The 24026-nt window shown below is 39.8% G+C and overlaps 1 protein-coding gene across 1 annotated transcript; it reads left to right on the forward strand.

Annotated features, from left to right (window-relative positions):
- Positions 1-301: 301 nt before the first annotated feature.
- Positions 302-23692, forward strand: LOC139721937 (adhesion G-protein coupled receptor G6-like). Its single transcript, XM_071633260.1, has 13 exons — positions 302-337; positions 778-887; positions 1633-1849; positions 2593-2712; positions 3243-3364; positions 4325-4471; positions 6349-6534; positions 7920-8294; positions 8795-8947; positions 9575-9699; positions 20160-20443; positions 21313-21379; positions 23110-23692. The coding sequence occupies exons 6-13, from the start codon at positions 4352-4354 to the stop codon at positions 23690-23692; spliced, it is 1893 nt and encodes a 630-aa protein (XP_071489361.1). The 5' UTR covers positions 302-337; positions 778-887; positions 1633-1849; positions 2593-2712; positions 3243-3364; positions 4325-4351.
- The last annotated feature ends 334 nt before the right edge of the window (positions 23693-24026 follow it).

Consider the following 24026-nt stretch of genomic DNA (forward strand, 5'->3'; position numbering starts at 1 on the left):
ATGACAAGAACACAGTTACATTTTATTTCCCGTCTTCTGCTCGTATTCAGGAATGTGCCTGTTTAAAATTAATTTGTTTCAGAGCCACCCAGAGTTCTCACTAGTCCTTCATCAAAAGAAGTTGACGCATTGGGTCGGGTAGAGTTGCACTGCTCCTTTGCGAATGTGGATAGTTTCGACTGGTTCAAGGGAACCACAGTGATCAGTGGGAACACCAATATATCCCCACTCGTCATCAATCCAGCTCTTGCCGAGGATCAGGGCTACTATTTCTGTCAAGGAATTGGGACTAATCAAGAAACAGTGAGAACGAGTGAAGCATTATTGACTGTGAAAGGTGGGTCGAGTTATTAGACATTAGACAAGTATGTCCAAAGCACGTAGAGATATACGAGACTGCTCAAAACAATGGATGATTTTAGACAATTATTAATTATCCTAATTACGATTTATCAGAGATCCCACATCTTGAATAAAGATAATAGGGATAACATCATGGCTTTGTGTTAGACGCTCTTCAAGTCATGTGCGCTCCACTATTCAACCACCTTTCATTTTCTCTCTTACTCTGGGAGACAGATGCACAGATATTCCAGAAATTCATCATTGTCCTCTTAAAATTTTGGATTTGTCTAACCTCTATAAGATAGCGAAAGATGAGCGCATGAACACAAATGCTCTGGGTCATGAATGTTTGTGAGTGTCAGTTTATACCTGTGTGTATTCTTTGTCGATACCTATTAAAGCAATGTCTTTCAACTTCGTTTACAATTGCAGGAGTTGTCACCTATGTCGCTTCTACGACTTTCAATTTGAACTTTACCAGTGAACTCTTAAACCCGCTGTCACAAGAGTACCAACAAACTTCTGCGTTAATTCAAAATACTGTGAGTGTGTCATGTAAAATTTCTTTTATTCTCTTTTTCCTGGTCGTTTCACATTATCCTCCTAACATCAGGCATTGAAAATCAGAAAAAGTTTTAAAGTGCTATTAAAGAGAGAAGACTACATTTCAGCGCCACCGTTCTGTGGCGCTTTTTGCAGAGTTTGTAGAAATGTAGTACCACGGCAGGGTCCGCGGAACGTTTTTCAGTGTGTGCATGTGTGGGGGCTGCAGGACCGAGGCGGGGGTGTCTAAGTCAAGACCCCCCGCTCAGACGGGGAGAATCTAAGGCGGAATCTTGGGAAAATTAAAATCATAGGTGTTGTGATTTCTTTCCCGATTTTTTTCCTCCGATTTTTCCCCTTTTTCGGACTAGCAAAAGTACACTTCTGGCGGGGGGAGGGCAATTTGTTTATCATAAACATTTTTATGAATTCATTCTTTTGAATCCGACTTTGTCATTGTTGTGCATGTAAACTACATGTCAGTTTTGAAATTGAATTATGCCTGATCCAGAATTGTCCTTCAAATTATTTTCAAGGAATTTGCACTCAAACATGTCAAACCAAGGTCGATTATTTGAATAAATTCTTTTGCCTACTGCGTATGCGTCTGCGAAAGAATGAAATTAATAGTGTCTGTTGTTTGTGCAAAAATTAAAGCTACAATTGTGTACAACTATCTTAAGAGATACATACACATCTTCTTTTTCATACGCTCACACATTGGTATTATTCTGTTTTGGGTAGCTCGAGACGGCCATTCAGAACGGGCTTCCCCAACAAGTATCGGTGGCGATCAACGGGTTATCAGAAGGAAGCGTTGTGGCAGACTATCAGATCTATCTCTATAATGGGACAACTTCAGACGGTGATCAGCTCGCAGACATTGGCTCCATACTGACCGATTATGCCGAAAACTCCGGTGGTTTGATTAACCCCGACTCGATTGGAGTGTTAAGCACTGGTAAGAAATTAGATTAATTACTAATATATTCCTTTTATTTGTTGCAATGTTTACACTTATTTACGTTATACACACACAAACACACACACACACACACGCATGCATTTGATAAAAAACCTAAAATGGCACTTAAGCCATGTGTGTGTGTGTGTGTGTGTGTGTGCGTATCATTCGTTTCTTACAAATCAATTTGAAAGATTTTCCTCAGAATAAGGTTCTGCATTGAGAAGAGAGAATGACACCTTTATTTCCTTTCACTCCTCATAAGTTCATGATATGAAGTGTCAGGTGAAGCCTATCGAGATTCGAAGCATCATTATACTTAATAAGAATGAACACTAAAGTGCGATTATCCTAGTTATGTTTGGGCTGAATAAAAGGAAATCTAATAAATGTGCATTCCGTTTTATAACCAGCATTTTGACGTTTGAGTCCTTACAACGTTGCGGAGAAAAATAGACTATATAGGAGGCAATAAGAAAGCACATGTTTGAAACACAGCTTTCTGTACTTGCAGTGATTACATTTTACGCCATGAAGTTCATACATCTACCCCGGGTTCATTTATAGAGAGAGATTGTTAGGTTTGTACCCTAGTTTAATTCAGCTGTCAAAAATAAAACTGTTCCAGGAGTAAATTTCGATAAACTTAATAACATGTTTCAGGAACATCAAATGCTGTAGTCCTTCAGCATAATATTTTCCCCATGTTTGACCTTGTATTGCATCTCCTTATAAACCAGTCACATGCCCTCCGAAGACTTTTGTAACTCCCTACGGAAATGCATCATTTCCGTCCGGTGACCTTAGCAGTAGAATCAATGCGACAGTTGGGCCAGTCTGTCCAGACACCAAAATCAATCGTAAGTACATGTATTGTCATCTGCCATCTTCTTAAACACATAGAATTAAATAATGTGATAGTCTTATGGTATTTCACTACTCTTCAGTACTCACGAAAATGTGATAGTAATAATGATAATAATGATAATATACGGGTATATACGGGTGTTTCTAAGCGCACTGGTGAGATTTATACAAGAAAACTAAAAAACGCAATAAAATAAGGACAATGCAAGACCAAAATAACAGTAACGAAAAGTGGTGAGTTGCAAGATTGATGTGATATCCAGCCACTATAGTCTGCAGAAGCACATCTTCAATGAATAATCTCATAAATGTATACGTATAAAAAAAAAATGCAGCTAACGTGAGATTATGTCTATCACTTTATCTTTGTCCTTGATAAAAGCATTTATATGGATATATAACGCGTATAGTATTATGTCTTTATTATATACTGCTTTCGTTGTTCACGTTCAAAGCTTTGGGAGTGCATGAGATTTAATAAGACATTTTTAGCTTTGAGATTACGAATATCTATTGATCCTAGGTGGACAGCCTATCCTTGTTGCAACGTGCGTAGGAGATACGATCTCACCGTGTAATTGGGTCGAGGAGGATAACTGTGGGCGAGACCTCACTGCCGATGAGCTCCTGGAAATCCTGCAGCAGGTATAAAGAGTACCTCTGGCCTCTTTTGAAATACTCTTAAACATCAACAGTATCTTCCTTTTATATGAATTGAAGCAGGGAGGTGAGAGCTCTAACCTCCCTGATTGAAGTCTTTCTATAAGGAGATGATATCTTATTTTCTCTCTGTCTGCCGTGTAGAAATTAACTGATTTAATGCCAAATCCAGTCATGACTTTACACTCACTCAGATAAGTTCATTGTTATTCTGATTAAATTGTTCTGCACTATCTAATATCTGTTTCTGTGTTTTCATGGCAGTAAGACACGAAAAGAACACCACACATGCGAGGTCTTTTTTTATGTCTTACATAATGTCAGCATAATAACGGTAAACACACCAAAGTTACATTTTGAGAGCCTAATAGCAGTCCTTGTAAGTCAAATTTGAACTTGAGTCTTTTGCTATTTAGAATTTAACAGCAATGACATTAGCTCAATTAGATTTAATTTGCATGTTTGAATTTTGGCAACACTTTGAATGCAGATTTGTTTGGGATAAAAAAGTATAAGTATAAAAAGGTATAGTATTGGTGCAGATGAAAATTGAGCTTTTAACTGTTCTTGCGAGATACTAAGCAACCACTTATGGAATGTTACAGGGCATACTATTCTAAGAGGAATTCAAAGTTTATTTGATGAAAATCCTAATAAAACGTGGGTCTCACCTTTTATTAGAATCCCTTTGTATTGGATATATCAGCCATATGAAAACCAATTTTCATCAAATAAATGAATTCTTCTTGGAATAACATGTTCTTTCATATTTCATAAGAGGTTTCTCATCTCACCCAATATATAAATTAAAAACCTGTGGTCTCATACCAAAACTATAACATTTTATGCATTTCATTTTTAGTATCATCGTTGTACGTGATGTGGAGGCATTCTATCAATCCATATAAATCAGTAACTGTGATGTCTTATTTCTTTTGTCTGTAGGAAGAAGTGACTAATCAAAATGCTGAGATGGTCGCCACTCAAGCTGCTGAAATAACGGAAAACACGGATACTCTCACCGCAACAGGGCTTGAAACCGTTTCTGAAATTCTCCAGGATATCGCTAGTGTAGATTCCGTCGAGGTCGAGGTATTTACAGTCTTCTGCTTACATTTCTCCAAGTATTTTTTGTCTTGTTTTGTTTTGTTTTGTTTTGTTTTTGTTTAGTGTTTTGCCTGGTAAACTATAATCCCATGTGTACGTCATGCGTATTTCACAACAAAATAACCTTTTAACCGTTTTTTTCATCTTGTGCAAGAAAGACATTCTGTTATATTTCTAGGTATATGATTATCAGCAACAGGACCGGCGGAACGGGGGGGGGGGGGTTGACTTTTTAGCACCTCAAAAAGTGTGGGGGCCGAGCGCCCCACCCCACACTTTTTTTCCTTGCCACAATATATAGGAATACATAGGGTGTAACCTCTCCCCCCCCCCCAAAAAAAAAAAAAAAAAAAAAATTACCCCGGAAGTGGCACCAGAAAAAAAAAATGTGAGTGAAAGCATCGACATTAAATTAGTAGAACACACCAGTGAAAGTTTGAGGAAAATCAGACAATCGATGCAGAAGTTATGAATTTTTAAAGTTTTGGTGTTGGAACCGCTGGATGAGGAGACTACTAGAGGTTATGACGTCATATGTGGACAACATTATAAAGAAAATATAAAGGGAATTCCACACAAAAAAAAAAATACTTTTCTAGCATAATGAAAGAGCACATGACTAACCAATTTCAGGAAGCAGCGGGAATAATTATTGTTGCCCTTAACGTATGTCAGAGTCAAGTTGAAACGGAATGTGTAATTTTCATGAAAAATGAATTTTTGTGGAATTCCCTTTAAAATTTCTTTATATTGTTGTCCACTCGTGTCGCCATAACCTTTAGTAGTCTCCTCATCAAGCGGTTCCAACGCCAATACTTCAGGAATTCATAACTTTTGCATCGATCAATTTGTCGATTGTCCGATTTTCCTCACACTTTCACTGATGTGTTCTACTAGTGCTGCTGCTTTCACTCAATCCACATTTCTCTTTGGGTTTTGGTTTCCTTTAAGCTTTTGCAGATTGCAAGTTGTACAGAGTGATTTTTTTTTTTTTTTTTTTTTTGGGGGGGGGGGGGGGGAGGTAACCTACTGATTAAACCGGGAAGTGGGAGCGCAGGATCGAAAGGCATCTTTTTGTTTTCCTTGTCAGCTGAAGAAACCCAGAAGTGGAATCAGAAAGTTGCTCTGAAGACCTTTTTTTCCTTCTTTTTTTTTTGTTAGCTGATGAAACCCGAAAGTAGCACCAAAAATATAAACTGCCCCCCCCCCCTTTTTTTTCTAAAAACGTGGCGTCGGGTGCCGCATGTCTTGAAACGCATTATGGAACGCCTAATCGGGAGGGGGAGGGGACTAAAAGTCTATATAAAACATATTTTCAATCCACTTGACAAGCGAATTTCCAGTCCGGTAGCCCCAATCCATCCCACTTTTCCGCTTTAGCAAATATCCTTTGGTTCCCAAAAAGACCAGCATTTGACTTTTTAGAAGCTCAAACGATAAAGCTATAAGAAAAAAAAAAAACTTTTAATGTACGTTAAGGCTTAAAAGCAAAGGTTACCATTTTTACACTGATGTTCTGTGACACGTTTTGAAAAAAGAAATACGGCGTAATATATATATATATATATATATATATATATATATATATCTGTCGAGATACCAATCTATATAATTATGAAGTTATGCATACTCAGTGTGATGTTGCAAGAACTAACAGACTAAGTTGACATTTTGCATGACACGCATTTGGTCAGCAGATAAAAGATACCGACAATGCTCCTTGCATGTGTGTCCACATCCGTGCAAATTTTATCTCTGATCTAAACTTTGAAAACAAAATCGCATCTCCAATATAGAGTAATGAGAATTGATCCCATCGTCAACGTGCAAAGTATCAAGCAAGTGCTTTAATTTTTCAACAGGTGACGGTTTTGGTGGTGGATATTGTCAGCAATTTGGCAGACACATCGGACGATGAACTGCAAGTGGCGCAAGAGGCGAGTGGTGCTGTCAGCACAGTAGTGCAATCCATGGAGGAACAGTTGATTAATGTCGAACTCCCAGAAGACGAACCGCTAACAGTGACGGAGCCCAACGTAGCCGCAGTGGTAAGTCATTCATTGTGAAGACATTGGTGATTCAGTGTTGTGATAGTGAGAACCTTATCTACCTGTTCGGTGAAAAATATTACATGAAGATCCAGAAAATAGAAGTTGGGATAGACGGAGAAAAAAATGATATTAAAAGTCAGGCAATCTTTACTGACTTCTTTATCTATTTAGAGTAACCTCTACATTATTTTCACTACTCTTTCACAAGGCTTTGTCATTATTATTACCCTATATAGTTGCCAGGTATCCCAATTATACCCCTGGCTCGAGAGGAACATGGTGGGTGATGACGTCTTGTGCGTAGGTAGGCCTCCTTGACGGGATTCGAACTCGGGTTCTCCAGTGGAAAACCAAACGTCTTATACACTATACTAAAGTGCCTCTCAGAAAATACTTGCCATGTGATCTCTGAGCTCTTCACCAGTCAAAATTTCATTTCAGCACTGGTTTAGCATGCGTATGTCACATGTTTGTCCAAATCATATGAATTATATCTACAACTAATCAGATCATTATCTTTGCAAAATAGAATAAAAAAAAAAACCTTCTCTTCCATGGAGCATTATAATGAGTTACCTGTGTGTGTTTGCTGTGTTGTATACTAGTATGATACAACATATGTTGTATAAAAAATAAAAAATCTAAGAATTACAAGTCATGTGTATATTTATGAGAAGTATTGACAATATGTAGCCATATGAAAGGGAAAAAAATATTTTATGACCAAGTTACCAAACTAATGATGCAGTTTACCATTAACCCTTTCCTGTCTCTTGTTCTTCGTAGACTTGTATTGTTACCGTCTTCTCTCCTCTCGGTACTGTCTCGCGTCTTACAGTGTATACGTGTGGGTAATTGAATGTGTGTACGAACGTGTTGTCCTTGTCATATTTTCCCGGTACACGTGGTTCAGTGAGCAGTGTCCGGGCACTAGCATTGGTATTCTATATTTTTTCCCAACCGGTGTATCTCAAAATAATTACATGTATGTTGTTATAGAATAGTATATAATTTACTCATTATTTGTCTAGCGATCCACGTCCGACAAGCTATGCTTTTTAGTGGATCACTATTTTCCATAATCGAATTTATTTTCCGCTCGCCCACGAAGTATTTATACAGTGTTTTCCTAAATATTGTACATGTTATAATTATGTTGTTCTATAATATGTCTCGTATATATATTACATGAATCTTATGCAAACGTTTGAACAATATTTCATCACATGTATACTTTGTACTATGTTTTTTGATTTTCGAAAAGGATGAATCCATAATGGCTTTAGGTGTAGTAGCTTTCGTTGGGTTGATACCTCTCTCCCTCCCTCTCTCTCTCTCTCTCTCTCTCTCTAATCCACTTCTTTAATTCTCTTTCTTGTAAGGTTGATGATGTTGAGCCGGAAGAAAGTCAGGATGGTTTTTCAGTTCTTCTGACAGTGACAGGTGTTGATGATACCATTACAACCGATGATCTTCGTCTTGAGCAGGGAGATATCACAAAAAGGAACCAAAGCGATGAGCTGGAAGCAAGCATTTTTATTCCGAGTGAGGTTGTTGAGAATGCGGGTACAACCCGGGTGTTTGTTACCGGTTTCCGTGACCCGTCTCTCTTTCCGTCCTCATTCCGGAGTGGAAATAATGGTTTCTGCGACTATAACAGGACCGTTAATTCTCGCATCATAGCGGCGTCTATCGGGAATCAGGTGATAGAAAACTTGGAAGAGCCAGTCCGAGTTTCCTTCAGACCACGCATACAGGTATTAAAGCTAATGCGGTTATTATAGAGTCCCTCTCATATCTGGTTTGATGTGGCAGTGCGTTGTTCTGTTTCTATTAATGTCATTATTATCTTATCTTTGATTCAGCAAAGACAAAAGGAAGTCGTAATACATGTTAAAAAACGAAGAGAAATTAAATCAAAATAGATTTAGTTTGCATCTCTTCCACCTATTCCCTATCAAAGATGAATAAATATTTCTTTGATAAGATGGGTGAGTTGCTTCAAATTGAAGACAAATTAACGTCTAGTACTCAACAGAGTCATGCATGAGAGAAATGGTAACATGCAAACGACTGGTGGAACGCTGCACTAGATCTTCAATTGCAGATACTTCTTCGTCACACCCCTTCAAACTTGTCCTGTGGTTTAGTAGTGAGGCTGCTGCAGTTGTGACTAAAGGAATAAGTTTCTCTTGGTGTATTTCTTCGGTTTGCAAACCTTAGATGATTTCTTGATGCGAATTTTAAAATCACGCAGAATGCTTCGAATCCGATCTGTGTGTTTTGGGACTTTGACGCTAACAACGGCACGGGTAACTGGTCTACCAGAGGTTGTCGACTGAGCAATTCCAGCAGCGTTGAACGACCGGATTGTGAATGTGACCATCTCACAAATTTTGGTATTCTCATGGTGAGTCAAATGTTGTTGATGATGATTACACTGATGACAACCATGATAACGATAATAAACCCACAGAGAGACAATGACGTTTTCGTGTTGGACCTATACATCACTATCCAGACAGATCATTCCATTCAGCACAGATAACGTCAAATGAATGTGTACGAGGAATAAGTAAAATCAACTGCCAACACACAATTATTTTCATATAATTGACGCAACTTTTTTGATGGAGGGAGATCAAACACGATTGGTACAACAAAAACGTTTTAATCACTTTGTGTACCTTTACCTCTATGAGAACACAATGGCTCCATCGCATTTAGTATGAAATAGAATAACACCGAAAATGCTGTGCATAATTGAAAAGTTGACTAGAATACTACTCTTGTATAGTTGAATGGAAAATCGTGGAATTGTACGACAAAGATGCAATGGCTTTGGTCATAGCAGGATGATAAAGTTGATGTTTAATGAGTGTGATGTTGATAGTCATTATGATATCATGAATAAACAAACATAACTGACTATTGCAAAACAAAATTACTCCTGCTTTACGTGTCACATCAAACGAAATCTCAGGATGAAATCTTCGCTCAATTCTATTTTACTTTGTAATTTTCCTTCATATACCAGGATATATGCGGAGGTCGTGCGATCTCGGACCAAGCTGACTTCATCTTAAAAGTCATCAGTTACGTGGGATGTTGCATGTCGATCTGGGGGCTGCTAGTCACCATTCTAACTTATCTTTTGAACAGGTATAACATGTGCTTTCGACAGTTCTATATAACTGTCATTACAGTAGTGATTCATACAGACATACGATAAGTTTTCCCGGCCAATTTCATAAAATTAACAACCATTTTCATTTCATGTGTATTCATTTTTATTTTATTTTATTTTTTTTTTTTTTTTGCTTTTTTAAAGTTGTGGAGTGATTTTAGTCAATGATGATTGATTTCATGTTAAGTGCTTTCAAGTTCGTATTAGGCACCGAGTTTAACAATTACAAAGTTCATATTCGGATGTAAGCATTCAGTTTTGTGGTGGGCTTGTAATTCCACATAAATTATTGCGCTTTCAATTATTTAATGCATGGGTGGGATAAGTTCTTCAAAACATTTAATTTAGTTTTTGAGAGATTGATATTCACAATCGAGCATTCAGTTTCGTCATACACATAAGCAAAACTGATGTTGTGCACTTCATCATTTGGATATAACTCTTACTTTTTCATCTTAATTTCATTATCATCACGGTCGTCTTTCAATTCATATGAACGTCTTTGTCTTGCTCAATGTTTGATGTAATCATCAATATGAAAGTTCCTGTGCTGGCATTAAGACTGATTTATTTGGTTGTCTGGCGTACCCAAAACTTCAGTTGTGGCTATAAAAGCCTTTTTTGTTGCCAGTTGGTTTCTCAAATAGTGATAGTATATCCTACAAATATGTATGTGTCCTTTTTGTCTCAAAGAGGCAAACAGAGGTTTTGTGAAGAGCCTAGGTGTAGATGACGACCCACTGGACAGAGCTCTAAATTGCCTCTTGTTCCCACGTAACCTATACATATTTACGTGATTTTCGTGTGGATAGTATGATATGCGTCTCGGAGGGGTTCTGCGTGGAGCCATGAAGCGCTCCTTGGATAGAAGGGGCAAGACTGAAGTATTGTCCATTTAATAGTGCCCGTAATGTTAGCTTTTGTTCAACTCTGAAAAGTCGAGGATTAATCGAATACCCCCATTTTTCTGTGGCATTTAGAAAAAGCAAAACTTTGACAGAAATTCAACTGATTGATGGGAGCACATATCAGTCACATTCCTTTCTTCCAGTTTTACCGAGACGAGCGTAAAAGGATCGGTGCTTTTTTTTTTTCTTGTACGGATGGTACCTCTGTTTCACCATCCAGCAACTCTCTCATGTTCGTTTTGAACTTCTTTCACCTGTTTTCCGTGGTCGCCTCCAAACAGCCGCTTCGTAACCTTGGCCTCACTTTGTAGCCTGATAAACCAGATCGAGCTGACCACTGATCGCCAGGTAGATCGGTCTTGTGCCGCTGCTTCACATTTGTCAGAGTTAATGCTGCAGCATTTCATGGAAGCTTTTAATGTGTCCTAGCGCCTCCGCTGACCTCCGTGAGAGCACTTGCCTTCCATTAGTTCAACCAGGGAGCTCCTTGGTTCACCGAAGAGCGGTTCCTTTGGCAGACGCTCGTCGGACATTCGAAGTACATGCCCTACCCGAGCTGGGAGCACTTGAACATGATACTCTCTATCCGGGCTCTTGTATCAGGAGAATATCAAACAACAGTACCACACAGGAGTACCACGCAGAAAAATCTTGATTATTTAAAGGCAGTACCAACTGGAATAAAAAACAAAAAGCACATATTCGACAATTAATAGAGAGATGAGTTATGCTGTGAACTATAGCAATTGATCCTGCATTACTTAACCTGTCCTCTACAGCATTACCTTTAAGTGAAAGTGCTGATGTAAAGCATGTGATACTTCATGTGGTACTTCTGTGGTACCCCTGTGGTACTCCTGTGGTACTCCTTTTGTACAAATTTTTACATAGCTCATGTATATTCATTTAAAAAAATCTAGATTTTAGAAAATACATGAAAGACTTCAACATTCAAAGTATTTATGATGGAACTTACTTTGAACTTTATTAAAATGTTATGTTCGTTCCCATTGTTATGAAGTTTGTTATGAAAGTGCAATTTCATATCTTGATAATAAAGTATCATCTAGTTAGTAACCATGCCTTAATGTATTACGAATAGATGGCCTATATATATATATATATATATATATATATATATATATATATATAACTAGGGATAGGATGAATTATATATGAGATCTATGTAGGACTAGAATGGCACTAGCCCTTACAAAAAAAAAGTCATGTGGTACTCCTGTGGTAATTACCACAGGACAATATCACAGGACAGTAGACCAAGTGGACCAAGTGCATTACATATGGCCAAATTATTCAATTCAACTAATGCTTGCCATTTGAAAAAACTAGCCAAATTTGTCAGAATTATTATGTTTCAGTTCTCTTCAACACCAAAGAAGAAAGACAGTATTTTTGTAGAAAGTAAAGTAGATGGGAATGTTTGTACACGTAGTGGTAGAGTAGTTAAACGTCCTTTACGCCTTGTTTTGTAAACATATTTATTCATATCTGTTATTTTCACATGTACATGTACACTATCACTTATATTTTTGTATTCATATATTGTAAATATGTTTGTACTCTCATACCCCGAGAGGGGGTCGATAGAGTCAATAAAATCTTACAATCTTACAATCTTACGTACCACAGGAATTGTCCTGTGGTATTTTGGGACGTACCACAGGACAGTACCACAGGACAAGTTCCACAGAACAGTACCACAGGAATTGTCCTGTGGTATTTTGGGACTTTACCACAGGACATTACCACAGGGCAATATACCACAGGAACTGTCCTGTGGTATTTTGGGACATTACCACAGGACAGTACCACAGGTTATTACCACACACCACTACCAGAGGGTAGTACCACACATTACCACAGGAAAGTACTACATAGCATTACCACAGGGTAGTACCGCACAGCATTACCTTGGTACCACAGAGAGTACCACACAAGATGGATCGGAGAAAAAAATCTGGGAGAATCAATAGCTACTATCCCGGAATATTCGTGATATGATGTATTTCAGGACAGTTTCATAATTTATATGGCCTTTAAGCTGTGCAGGCCCTGGCAATTGTGTATTAGACTTCTTCGTCGATGCTGATATTTTGTGACAGTGTGCTGTCAAGGTAAATGAATTTATCTGCCACTTTCAACTTCCTGCCGTTGACCGTGATAACTGGTTCTGTGTAGGAAATATTAGGAGCTGGCTGATGCATTTCTTCAGTCTTCTTTGTGCTAATCGTCAGACCGAAGTCGTCACAGGCGTTGGCGAATTGGTTAATGCTTTCATGCATGTCAGACTGGGAACTAGCATTGGTTACAGCTCGTTATTCCGAAGGTTCGTTATTCCGAAGGCTTTTCAGTCCGAAGATTCGTTATTCCGAAGGTTCGTTTTTCCGAATTTCATCTTCGGAATGACGAACCTTCGGAATAACGCCACAAATGTTCGGATTAACGAACCCTTTTTCATTTTCGGATTAACGAACCTCTAGGTATAGGGAATTTGTGTGTTTCCGATTAACGAACCTTCGGAATAACGAACAGCACCCCTAGCGTTCAGGGCACAGTCGTCAGCAAAGAGAAAGTCACAAGCAATATCCTCCTTGACTTTCGATGTTGCCTGCAGTCTCCGTCATAAGTTGAAGAGCTTTTCATCATAGTTCTGAATCCAAAATCGACTTTTTTACAGCACTTGTCAGCACTTGTCAGCATGGTTGGGAATATCAAACTGAAGCTTGAAGGTTGGGGCGAAGTCAGGTAAAGTCTCTGATTGTTCACCGTCATCCTGCGTGCTAACTTGCATATGCCGCCATGGAACTGTCTGACCAGGGAGATGAATTTTGCAGCTATATAGGGCGGCAAAACTTGGCCATGATCTTCCAGAGTGTTTCTCGGTATACGATGTGGAAAGCTTCAGTCAGGTCTACGAAAGGTATAGTGTAGAGACCGACATATTCTTCTCCTGGCATTTCTCCTGGAGATGACGCGCTGCGAAAATCATATCCACTGTGCTGTGACCCTGTCTGAACCTGCATTGATTTTCAGATAGTAAACTTCCTCCAAATGGTCAATCAGGCGGGTCAGCAAGACTCATGTCAGGATCTTCCCTGAAAGTAGGGAGTTGCCGCGATGGTTCGCACGCATGTCGATTTCCTGTGTGCGCTTGTACAAAAGGACGATAGAAGTATCCTTCAGTTCCTGTGGGATTTCCTCTTGGTGATCCATATGGACTCAAATAGCTCAGTTAGTGCTTTCTAGTGAGGATTTGGCTATACCAGAGGCGTAGATTTTTGCAGGGATGGAGGTATAATTTGATGACATGTATGTGATTTCCTGAAGTTCGATGTACTAGCCATGCTAAGAGCATCATCTCCCACATTTTGCTTGGCATAATGCGGGCTATCCCAAACAACAAAATTCGCTGAGTGTTCATAAACGAGATCTATGTGTGGTGATAGTGGTGGGATCGCGATTCACGAGGATTGAACATCTCTATATAGCTTGACTACTCACTACTCAATCCAGATGAGGAAAAATGCCGGACGCTTTCTGACACTGTGGCTGATTATGGTGAGCACATGTTATTCTCCTGAAAATGAAATTCTACATCTTCAGCCATTTTGTCCATCGTGTTTTCCACCTTTATCCATTCGTGATCGAGATGAATGTTCTTATCACCCACTGTGCTGGTCTGTGGCTTTGACTGTGGCTTCGATGGGTTAGTCTTTGACTTTTCCACCGAGCTAGTGGGGTGGGTTGCCTTGGGCTCCCCACCGGAGCCGGATGAGTGCGACTTCTTCCTCGCAGGACCAAAAGAGCAGACCGTGTTGCCTTTGGCTTCCCGCTGTATCGCGCCATGTTTGTTCTTGTCCACTGCCGTGCTCGCCTTTGGCTCGCTCGGGGATTTTATTTGAGCAATCCTCCGTAATTTCGGATATTGATTCCGATATCATAAATATAGAGCAACATTTCGACAGTGACAAATGTTGTACGTTGGTGTAACATATTACACATAACGAATATATGACGTTGCACCAGAGCGGGCTCTCAAGTAATGCGTCGAAGTGACTTGACTTGTCTGGTACTTCTCGATATTGAGCTCGAGAAATAAAATGAAGATTACAAACAATGTGATGATTTTGATTACAAAGTCGGTCTTATTCAATGATTAGATGGATAGAAACAGCCTCTGTGTGTATGTATGTGTATTTCGAAATTGAATGCTCAGTTGTGAAAAATGATTGATCAAAAAGGAAAGTTGAAAATGCTTCAGATGAAGTGCTTACCCCGCGCCCATCGAACTAATTTGAATGAACAAATTCGGAAATTCATGCAAAACGCGAATTTGAATGCTTACATGTACATCCGAATTTCAACTTTGCAAGTGCTGATTTTAGAATTGTTTTCTATAGAAAAAATATTTAAAAAAAGAAGGATACATGACTTCGTTTGGTCAAAGTCACTCATTGGACTCTAACTTACGAAACTGGCCGGGAAAACCTATATCACAAGTGAAGTTAAAAATTCAGTTTATCATATTATTAATTGCTTGTAATATCAACAACGCTTAAAATCAAAGTATGATAGGTTGTAAAAAGTTCCTTTCAATTCGTCAGTGCACAGGATCCACATGTTTGAAATTTGGAATTTGGGAAGTTTTGATCACTTAGGAAGGCTTGCATGCAGATATTTTATGCAAAACTGAAGTATACTGTCTCATCAGATCTCTGCTTCTGCACGCTAAATGTAGGCCTTTATAGTAAATACGCAGTAGATATGAATACTTCATAATACCTTACTATCTCCCTTCGCTATGTACTCCAGGGGCGTCACCAGCTTTTTTTCAAGGGGGGTGCGTTTTGACACTAAATGTTTACGTGATTTTTTGGACAGACATTTGGAATATAGGAAGCTCTCAATCCCTAGACTTTTACTGTTTTTTGAGGGAAACCAAGCGGGGAAAGGGCACCGGCGTAGCTAGGATTTCATCTTGGGGGGGGGGGGGGGTATATAGTATGCGAGGGAGCGAGCAAGGGTGGGGGGGGGGGAGGGTGTGGAAGTGCCGGAGGGGGTTGCACCTCCTATAAATGGACTATGGAATGACGGTGTGAAACGACAAATTACTGGCAGCGGTATCAGGAGAATGGCATAACGACTAATTTTTTCGCTTTAACGACTAACGACTGAAAATTTTGACATTTTACAGTCCAAAAACTGCCGTTTGTAGCCATATTTCTTTGCTTTGTAAATCAAGGGAGGGGGGCGCACCGGGCGCAACCGCTGGCAATTACTGGCAGCAACATCAGGTGAATGGCATAATAATTAAATGCGTGCGAGCAAAGAGAGCGAGCTTGGAAATTTTGGCATTTTACAGTCCCAAAACTGCCGTTTGTAGCCATATTTATTTGCTTTGGAAATTAAGGGGGGCGCACCGGGCGGAACTGCTGGCAAGTACTGGCAGCAACATCAGGTGAATGGCATAGCAATTAAATGCGAGGGAGCGAAGAGAGCGAGCTTGAAAATTTTGACATTTTACAGTCCCAAAACTGCCATTTTGAGCCATATTTTTTCGCTTTGGAAATAAAGGAGGGGTGGGGGGCGCAACGGGCGAAACTGCCGGTAATTACTGGCAGCAACGTCAGGAGAATTGCATAACAATTAAATGCGAGCGAGCGAGCGAGCGAACGAGCTTGAAAATTTTGACATTTTACAGTCCCAAAACTGCCATTTGTAGCCATTTTTTTTTTTTTTTTTTTTTTTGCTTTGGAAATTAAGGGGGGCGCACCGGGCGCAACTGCCGGCAATTACTGGCAGCAACATCAGGTGAATGGCATAGCAATTAAATGCGAGCGAGCGAAGAGAGCGAGCTTGAAAATTTTGACATTTTACAGTCCCAAAACTGCCATTTTGAGCCATATTTTTTGCTTTGGAAATAAAGGAGGGGTGGGGGCGCAACGGGCGCAACTGCCAGTAATTACTGGCAGCAACATCAGGAGAATTGCATAACAATTAAATGCGAGCGAGCGAGCGAGCTTGAAAATTTTACATTTTACAGTCCAAAAACTGCCGTTCTTAGCCATATTTTTTCGCTTTGGAAATTAAAGGGGGAGGGGCACCGGGCGGAACTGCTGGCAATTACTGGCAGCAACATCAGGTGAATGGCATAGCAATTAAATGCGAGCGAGCGAAGAGAGCGAGCTTGAAAATTTTGACATTTTACAGTCCCAAAACTGCCATTTGGAGCCATATTTTTTCGCTTTGGAAATAAAGGAGGGGTGGGGGGCGCAACGGGCGAAACTGCCAGTAATTACTGGCAGCAACGTCAGGAGAATTGCATAACAATTAAATGCGAGCGAGCGAGCGAGCTTGAAAATTTTGACATTTTACAGTCCAAAAACTGCCATTTGTAGCCATATTTTTTTTTTGCTTTGGAAATTAAGGGGGGGGCGCACCGGGCGCAACTGCCGGCAATTACTGGCAGCAACATCAGGTGAATGGCATAGTAATTAAATGCGAGCGAGCGAAGAGAGCGAGCTTGAAAATTTTGACATTTTACAGTCCCAAAACTGCCATTTTGAGCCATATTTTTTGCTTTGGAAATAAAGGAGGGGTGGGGGCGCAACGGGCGCAACTGCCAGTAATTACTGGCAGCAACATCAGGAGAATTGCATAACAATTAAATGCGAGCGAGCGAGCGAGCTTGAAAATTTTACATTTTACAGTCCAAAAACTGCCGTTCTTAGCCATATTTTTTCGCTTTGGAAATTAAAGGGGGAGGGGCACCGGGCGGAACTGCTGGCAATTACTGGCAGCAACATCAGGTGAATGGCATAGCAATTAAGTGCGAGCGAGCGAAGAGAGCGAGCTTGAAAATTTTGACATTTTACAGTCCCAAAACTGCCATTTGGAGCCATATTTGTTCGCTTTGGAAATAAAGGAGGGGTGGGGGGCGCAACGGGCGAAACTGCCAGTAATTACTGGCAGCAACGTCAGGAGAATTGCATAACAATTAAATGCGAGCGAGCGAGCGAGCGAGCTTGAAAATTTTGACATTTTACAGTCCAAAAACTGCCATTTGTAGCCATATTTTTTTTTGCTTTGGAAATTAAGGGCGGGGGCGCACCGGGCGCAACTGCCGGCAATTACTGGCAGCAACATCAGGTGAATGGCATAGCAATTAAATGCGAGCGAGCGAAGAGAGCGAGCTTGAAAATTTTGACATTTTACAGTCCCAAAACTGCCATTTTGAGCCATATTTTTTGCTTTGGAAATAAAGGAGGGGTGGGGGCGCAACGGGCGCAACTGCCAGTAATTACTGGCAGCAACATCAGGAGAATTGCATAACAATTAAATGCGAGCGAGCGAGCGAGCGAGCTTGAAAATTTTGACATTTTACTGTCCAAAAACTGCCGTTTGCAGCTATTTTATTATTTTTTTTTTGCTTTGGAAATTAAAGGGGGGGACGCCCGGTGCGCCCCTCCCCTGGATCCGCCACTGGTAGTCAAGGGTGTGGGTTTATGTTCATGACTGGGGGAGGTATGACCAGCGAGGTGGCGTCGAAGTGACCAAGCGGGGAAAGGATGTCCAAAATCTGCACTTTAGAGCATCCCCTAAACTAATTGTGCGTGTTTGTTTGTGTGTGTGTATTATATACATGGAAAAGTTAGGAATTAGCCCAGGTCAAGTCATTTTATTGGCAATGCAAGACATTTTTATATAGCCTAGACTAGTATGTAAAGCAACACTGCAAAATCAATGATCTAGCTTTGATATAACGAAGCGTAAGGTACAATGGTGTACATTCTACGTCACATTGCGCAACATTGTAGCGACTCTTCGTTCGGATGTACTGAGTACACTACGCACATTCTGCTTATATGCAGAATGCCAACCAGGAATCACAATCTTTTGTCGGCCAGGGGGCCAGTCTTTTTGAACAATGTTTCACACTATATACCTATTTAGTTATGGTTAAAAGAAATCATAGAAAAATATCTTATTTCTGGATCACCCTTTCATTCAAAAGCAGTTTACTAACACTTGAACTACTATTTCGGTAAATCTTCTTTTTTTTTTTTAAACCAGCGGATTGGGAGGGGGGCGCACCCCCCCCCCCCTCCGTAGTTACGCCACTACTTTTGGGTGAAATAATTGGACAGATTTCTTGAATTCTAACAAAAAAGCAAGAAAATCTTTTCATCGCGGGAAATTATGATTATGTGGGGTGGGGCAAATAGTGCGCTTGCCTTCCAATGTTTTTAAGGGGGCAAAATTTTTGTTTTCTTTCAAAAGCAAGAAAATCTTCTAATTTCGGGAATTATTAATTATGGGGGGGCATCACTAAAATATGCTTGCCCCTTCATTTTTTTTTTAATGAGGCTATGACAAAGGCTCGCTCTTGGGCTGGCAATATGGATTGGTCAGAAGTTACGTACATAGACCCTGCATTCACGTACTTGTAAGTAGCACACGTACATGTATGCAAACGTGTATAAGTGCTCCGTATGGTACGGATGTACAGTACGGTCGATAAATAGTAAACACTGTAGAATACTAATAGATATGTATAAAATCAGTGCCGCCAGAACCAGGGGTGCAATTTTGTGTGTGTGTGTGTGTGTGTGTGTGTGTGTGTGTGTGTCCCTGGTGCAAAATATTTAAAAAAAAATAGAAAAGAATAATTATTTAGCGTCCGGCGTTGAGGTCGCTCGCAGACTGATTTTTTTTTTTTTTTTTTGATCTGAAGGGGGGTGCGTTCGCACCCAACGCACCCCCCCCCCCCCCCCGAGACTCCAACTCTCCCGTTTTCGACGGGAGATCTCCCGCCGAAAACCCATTTTTGCAAAATCTCCCGTTCTCCCGCTTATGATTTGATTTCTCCCGCCCTGGCTATGTGTCTCCCGTTGGAAAGGATTTCTTACTTATTGCTATCGTATGTTGAAAAAATAAGCCTTAGATAGCACTAGAGAGCATCTAGAACCTGGGAATTTCGCGCTTCGCACACATCAACTTGGAATCTCCCGTTTGCTAGGGGTTTCAGGCGGGAGAATCTCCAGATCAGAAGGTGCTTTGGGTTGGAGTCTCTGCCCCCCCCCCCCCCCCCCCCTGGTGACGCCCATGTACTCACACATGATAATGGCGTGTTAAATGTAATATGAGTGTGTATGAGTGTCTGTCTGTCCCAGCATGTGTGAATTCTAATTCATTTGCATGACTTAAATGTTTTAGTGTCATATACCGGTGATACATACAGTATTAGGTAACAACGACATGGTGAGATTGTGCATTGTGTGAATGATACGCTGTCACATAAAAATCAGAATGAAAGATGATTGATAAATACATCTAAGTTTGACGAAGTTATTACATCTGACAGTATCGAAACCATTTTAAATCACATATCTATCCACCTGTCTATATAGCTCCTTTAACGTTGAGATGTGATTTGTCAAATACACGGCGATTGTACGTGAAGAGGAGTTAACATAGTTCCTTGGGGACTGTTTTATGCCTTGCAGGAAGTTACGAGATCGCAAACCAAATCAAATTCTGATTTCGTTGTGCTGCGCACTCCTTGGTCTGTATGTGACCTTTGTGGTGATGATCACCTTTGACACGGAAATAAGGGTGGAAGAGGTCGAGCCTCTCCCATGCTCCATTCTGGCGGGCTTTCTCCACTACTTCATGCTGGCGTCCCTCTTCTGGATGGGGGTCGAAGGTTACAACATGCACGTCATGTTTGTGCGCGTGCTCAACACTTACCTGCCTTACTTCCTACGGAAAGCGTCGCTGGTTGCATGGGGTGAGGCTAACATTAATGAACGTCTGCATTCCTTCAACATAATTTTTCATGTCTACCTGTAGCAAGGGCTCGACACTAACGGTGGCCCGGTGGCCCGGGGTCACCAAAAATGAAAGTCGGGCCACCAAAATTTTTTGAAAAGTATGTCAATAAATTCGTAACTTTTGCGCCGGAAATTAGCAGTTAAATTTGTTCAAAGGATGGATGAAAGGACTGAATGAATGCCTGAGAGTGAGTGTTGCAAGTTTGTTGAATTTTATTTATGAGTAGATATGTCCAACTTCTAATTCTTACATCATAAATCTTAAATATTTGACTCATTAAAAAAAAGGGGGCTTATAATGTTTTTTACTGGGTTTTTTCGGGACACCAAATTTTTCTCTCGGGCCACCAAAAATTTGAAATTTAGGATTTTGGTGGCCCCATCGGGCCCCCAAACAAAAAAGTTAGTGTCGAGCCATGCAGTATAGCATAGGCACACTAATGAAATTACATAATACAATTGTGAATGTTGCTTCAGCCCATGTAGTTTATGATGAATTAAGTTTATGCCCTGCCCAGATTGCATTGTTGTGATAATTACATAGAGGGATTATAACGATTCTTTTTACTATTCTGATTATGCCTTTTTCATGCATGTAGCTGAGTTTTGTTTCCGTACCATTTTCTAAGTATACATAAGTACATAAATAAAATGAAATATGAAATAAGATAAAAGTGCAAAAAATGAATAATAAAGGTGTAATTTCTTTCCGTAGACGATGCTGGACAAATCAAAAGAAAATATTCTAATTTGCAGTTAACATAGATAACAAAAACATTGATCTAAAAGTAACTGAGACAAAGTACGTTTTGATTATTCAATCCAGGGTGTCCTCTTCTTATCGTTGCCATAACTGCTGGAGTGACGCGTCAAACGTATGCTGAGACAGATTAGTAAGTTTATTCATGCCTACAAAATAGTATTTGGCACTTTCTGATTTTATCGGTGTAGACTTTGTGACCACCTTGGTTGCCTACTTCGGAAACAAATCAGCTATAAATGGTCTGGTTAGCTTTAGCTATGGTACCTTATTAGTTTGAACAGTGGTCTTTCCAGGATATCCTGCCATTATAATTTCCCCCAGTAATATGCCACTAAGAACACGTAATGCACCAATATATCGGTGAAGAACCGGTGTCAAGGGGGACATCGTGGGTGAGCTGAACATCGGTATATAGTACGTCTTCAGAACGAAAGCATCGGACGAAAATCGAACCTGTGAGGATATCCGAAGCCTAAGCCACTTTATCACCGAGCCTCTTCTATATGCCTAGGAAAAATGAATACCACTCGACCAAGCAAAACCTTCGTTCCATTTCATTTTGCCTATCCATATTGTAGATCAGGGAATGAAAATAATTGACATTGGCAGTAAAAGTTACCTTTTTCCACATTGATCAACGAATGCATAAAAAGGCGTATAGCTGTATGGGTTACTTCGACCGATTGACAAAATCAGTTTCTGTGAAACAAATTAATGTCATTATCAGTCAGTAGTTTGAATCAGGCTTATGTTGTCGATATGACTGAAACACCACCAAGATACATCAGTTATGGGAAACATTCAAGCTCACACTAGCCAAGAGGTGCTATGCAAACTAAAAAACAAAAACAAAACAAAACAAAATACCAACACAAAAACAACAGCATCCATTTGAAAGGTTCAATTCAATTTATTTTGTTATCATTCATATTCCCAACAAAACATAACATACAATAATTCAGAAATTTTACCATAGGCATACATTTGGCTGAGCGAAAGATAAATGGTGGCTTAGCAAGGGTATAGTACAAATAATTAGATGGCGTATTTCCATTACGTAATGATGAATTCAATAAGTGATGATGAACCTTGAGGTTGTTGTGAGCTAGCTAATGAAAATAGATATTGCAGCGAAAATTTAAAGGGACATTCCAGACGATTTTTATAATTTCACATCATGTAGTATATAAATCGACAACTCCATGTATGGATTTTTGGGATTTATTGTGGTTCTTGAGCAGAGAAACAATACTTTGAAAAACCTTAAACAAATTACACTGAACAAGGATGATGACATAGAGGTTCACTATTATTTCAGAAATGTAGCAGTGTAATGCCATTACAATACCACTTGCTTGCGAGTTCACCTGTGTATAATCTATGTATGCCTTCTTGTTTTGTTCTGCTTCCTTGAGCCCCAACTCATGCATTCTTGTGGTGACCCTGCCATCTCATCATCCATGTTCATTGCAATATGTTCTAAATTTTGAAAATATTCTTATTCTTCATCCCAATTATCACAAATTCTAAAATTCTGTCCTCAGCATAACTAATTTATAGTTGTTCAAATGTAAAAATCTGAAAATCACCCGGAGGTCTCCTTTAACAAAAAACATTTCAACTCATGCTTAAAAGAATAATTTAAAAGATATATATATAATATAAATATATATATATATATATATATATATATGTATAATAACGATGGAGATTCTGTATTATCATTATTATCATTTCACAGCTTAATGAATTCCCAAATCTAATATAGGGCCGGTGTATGAAAACGTATCTGAGCCAATAAATTTCTCAAGAAGAGGTTAAAATGATATTGTTTTACTTTTTCCCGTTTTGGACTTGCAGTTGCTTCTTGCAATTTTGGCCGTTGATTGGCGGCGTGCTAGCTCCTGTAGCCCTAATCATGATGTTCAACCTCGTAATCTTCGTGCGCGTGATAAGACGACTGAACAAAACGGTCAAAGGTCGAATGATCGACGAGACAGAAAAGCGACAGCGCCTCCGACGCTTCCAAAACGCCATCTGCATTCTGCTGTTGATGGGCCTCACCTGGGCCCTCGGCTACCTGAGCATCATCAAACGTGCGAGCCTGCTTGTTCTTGCGATCTTCACCGTGCTTAACTCGCTACAGGGATACTTCATCTTCATGCTATACTGCGTGCGACAGCCGCAAGTGCGTAGAATTTGGCAGAGCCAATTCCAGTGCTGTTTGCCAAAGTCCATGCGGGCTTCCAGCTTCGGATTTACTTCTGACACCAGTTCAACTTTCAAGAATAGATCTGGACGACTCCTCCCGTCTGCTAGAGAGAGAAATGCTGAGCAGAGCAACATCTCGAGTTCGCAGGGATTCCTCCCCGATAGCGTGGAGAGGTCTCTCCCAGAAAGAGTACCGAGGGCGCCCTACCAAAACGAAGAAATTGATTCGTAAAAATGGAAAAAATTCCAGTACCGTATCGTTACTTATACAGGAAGAGAAGTGGATATGTGAAAGATTCGTTATTTCATTATGATAATACACTTGTAATATTACAGAATACTCGGAAGCAGCTGAACAACCCAACGAGAAAATGTTAAACATGTTTAGCGCCATATAATATCTATCACATGGTTGTAGAGAGGAGTTTAGATTATTTTCATATCATAATAGAGCCTATATTTCATTTTAATCACCGATACAATGGTACGCTTATTCACCGTTACTCACCAAGTAAAGTAGCTATAAGTATGAATAATGACGCATATTTTTCATGTCGACAAAGTAT

Source organism: Diadema antillarum, unplaced genomic scaffold (genome assembly GCF_040938485.1).
Source record: "Diadema antillarum isolate AM-2024a unplaced genomic scaffold, OU_Dant_1.0 scf00000152, whole genome shotgun sequence".
Taxonomy (NCBI): Eukaryota; Metazoa; Echinodermata; class Echinoidea; order Diadematoida; family Diadematidae; genus Diadema; species Diadema antillarum.

Bases quoted from the DNA above. Each gene is read 5' to 3' on its own strand.
- LOC139721937 (XM_071633260.1), top strand. From the start codon at position 4,352: ATGGTCGCCACTCAAGCTGCTGAAATAACGGAAAACACGGATACTCTC. The intron at 4,472-6,348 runs GTATTTACAGTC...ATTTTTCAACAG, and splicing joins TAGATTCCGTCGAGGTCGAG to GTGACGGTTTTGGTGGTGGA. The intron at 6,535-7,919 runs GTAAGTCATTCA...CTTTCTTGTAAG, and splicing joins AGCCCAACGTAGCCGCAGTG to GTTGATGATGTTGAGCCGGA.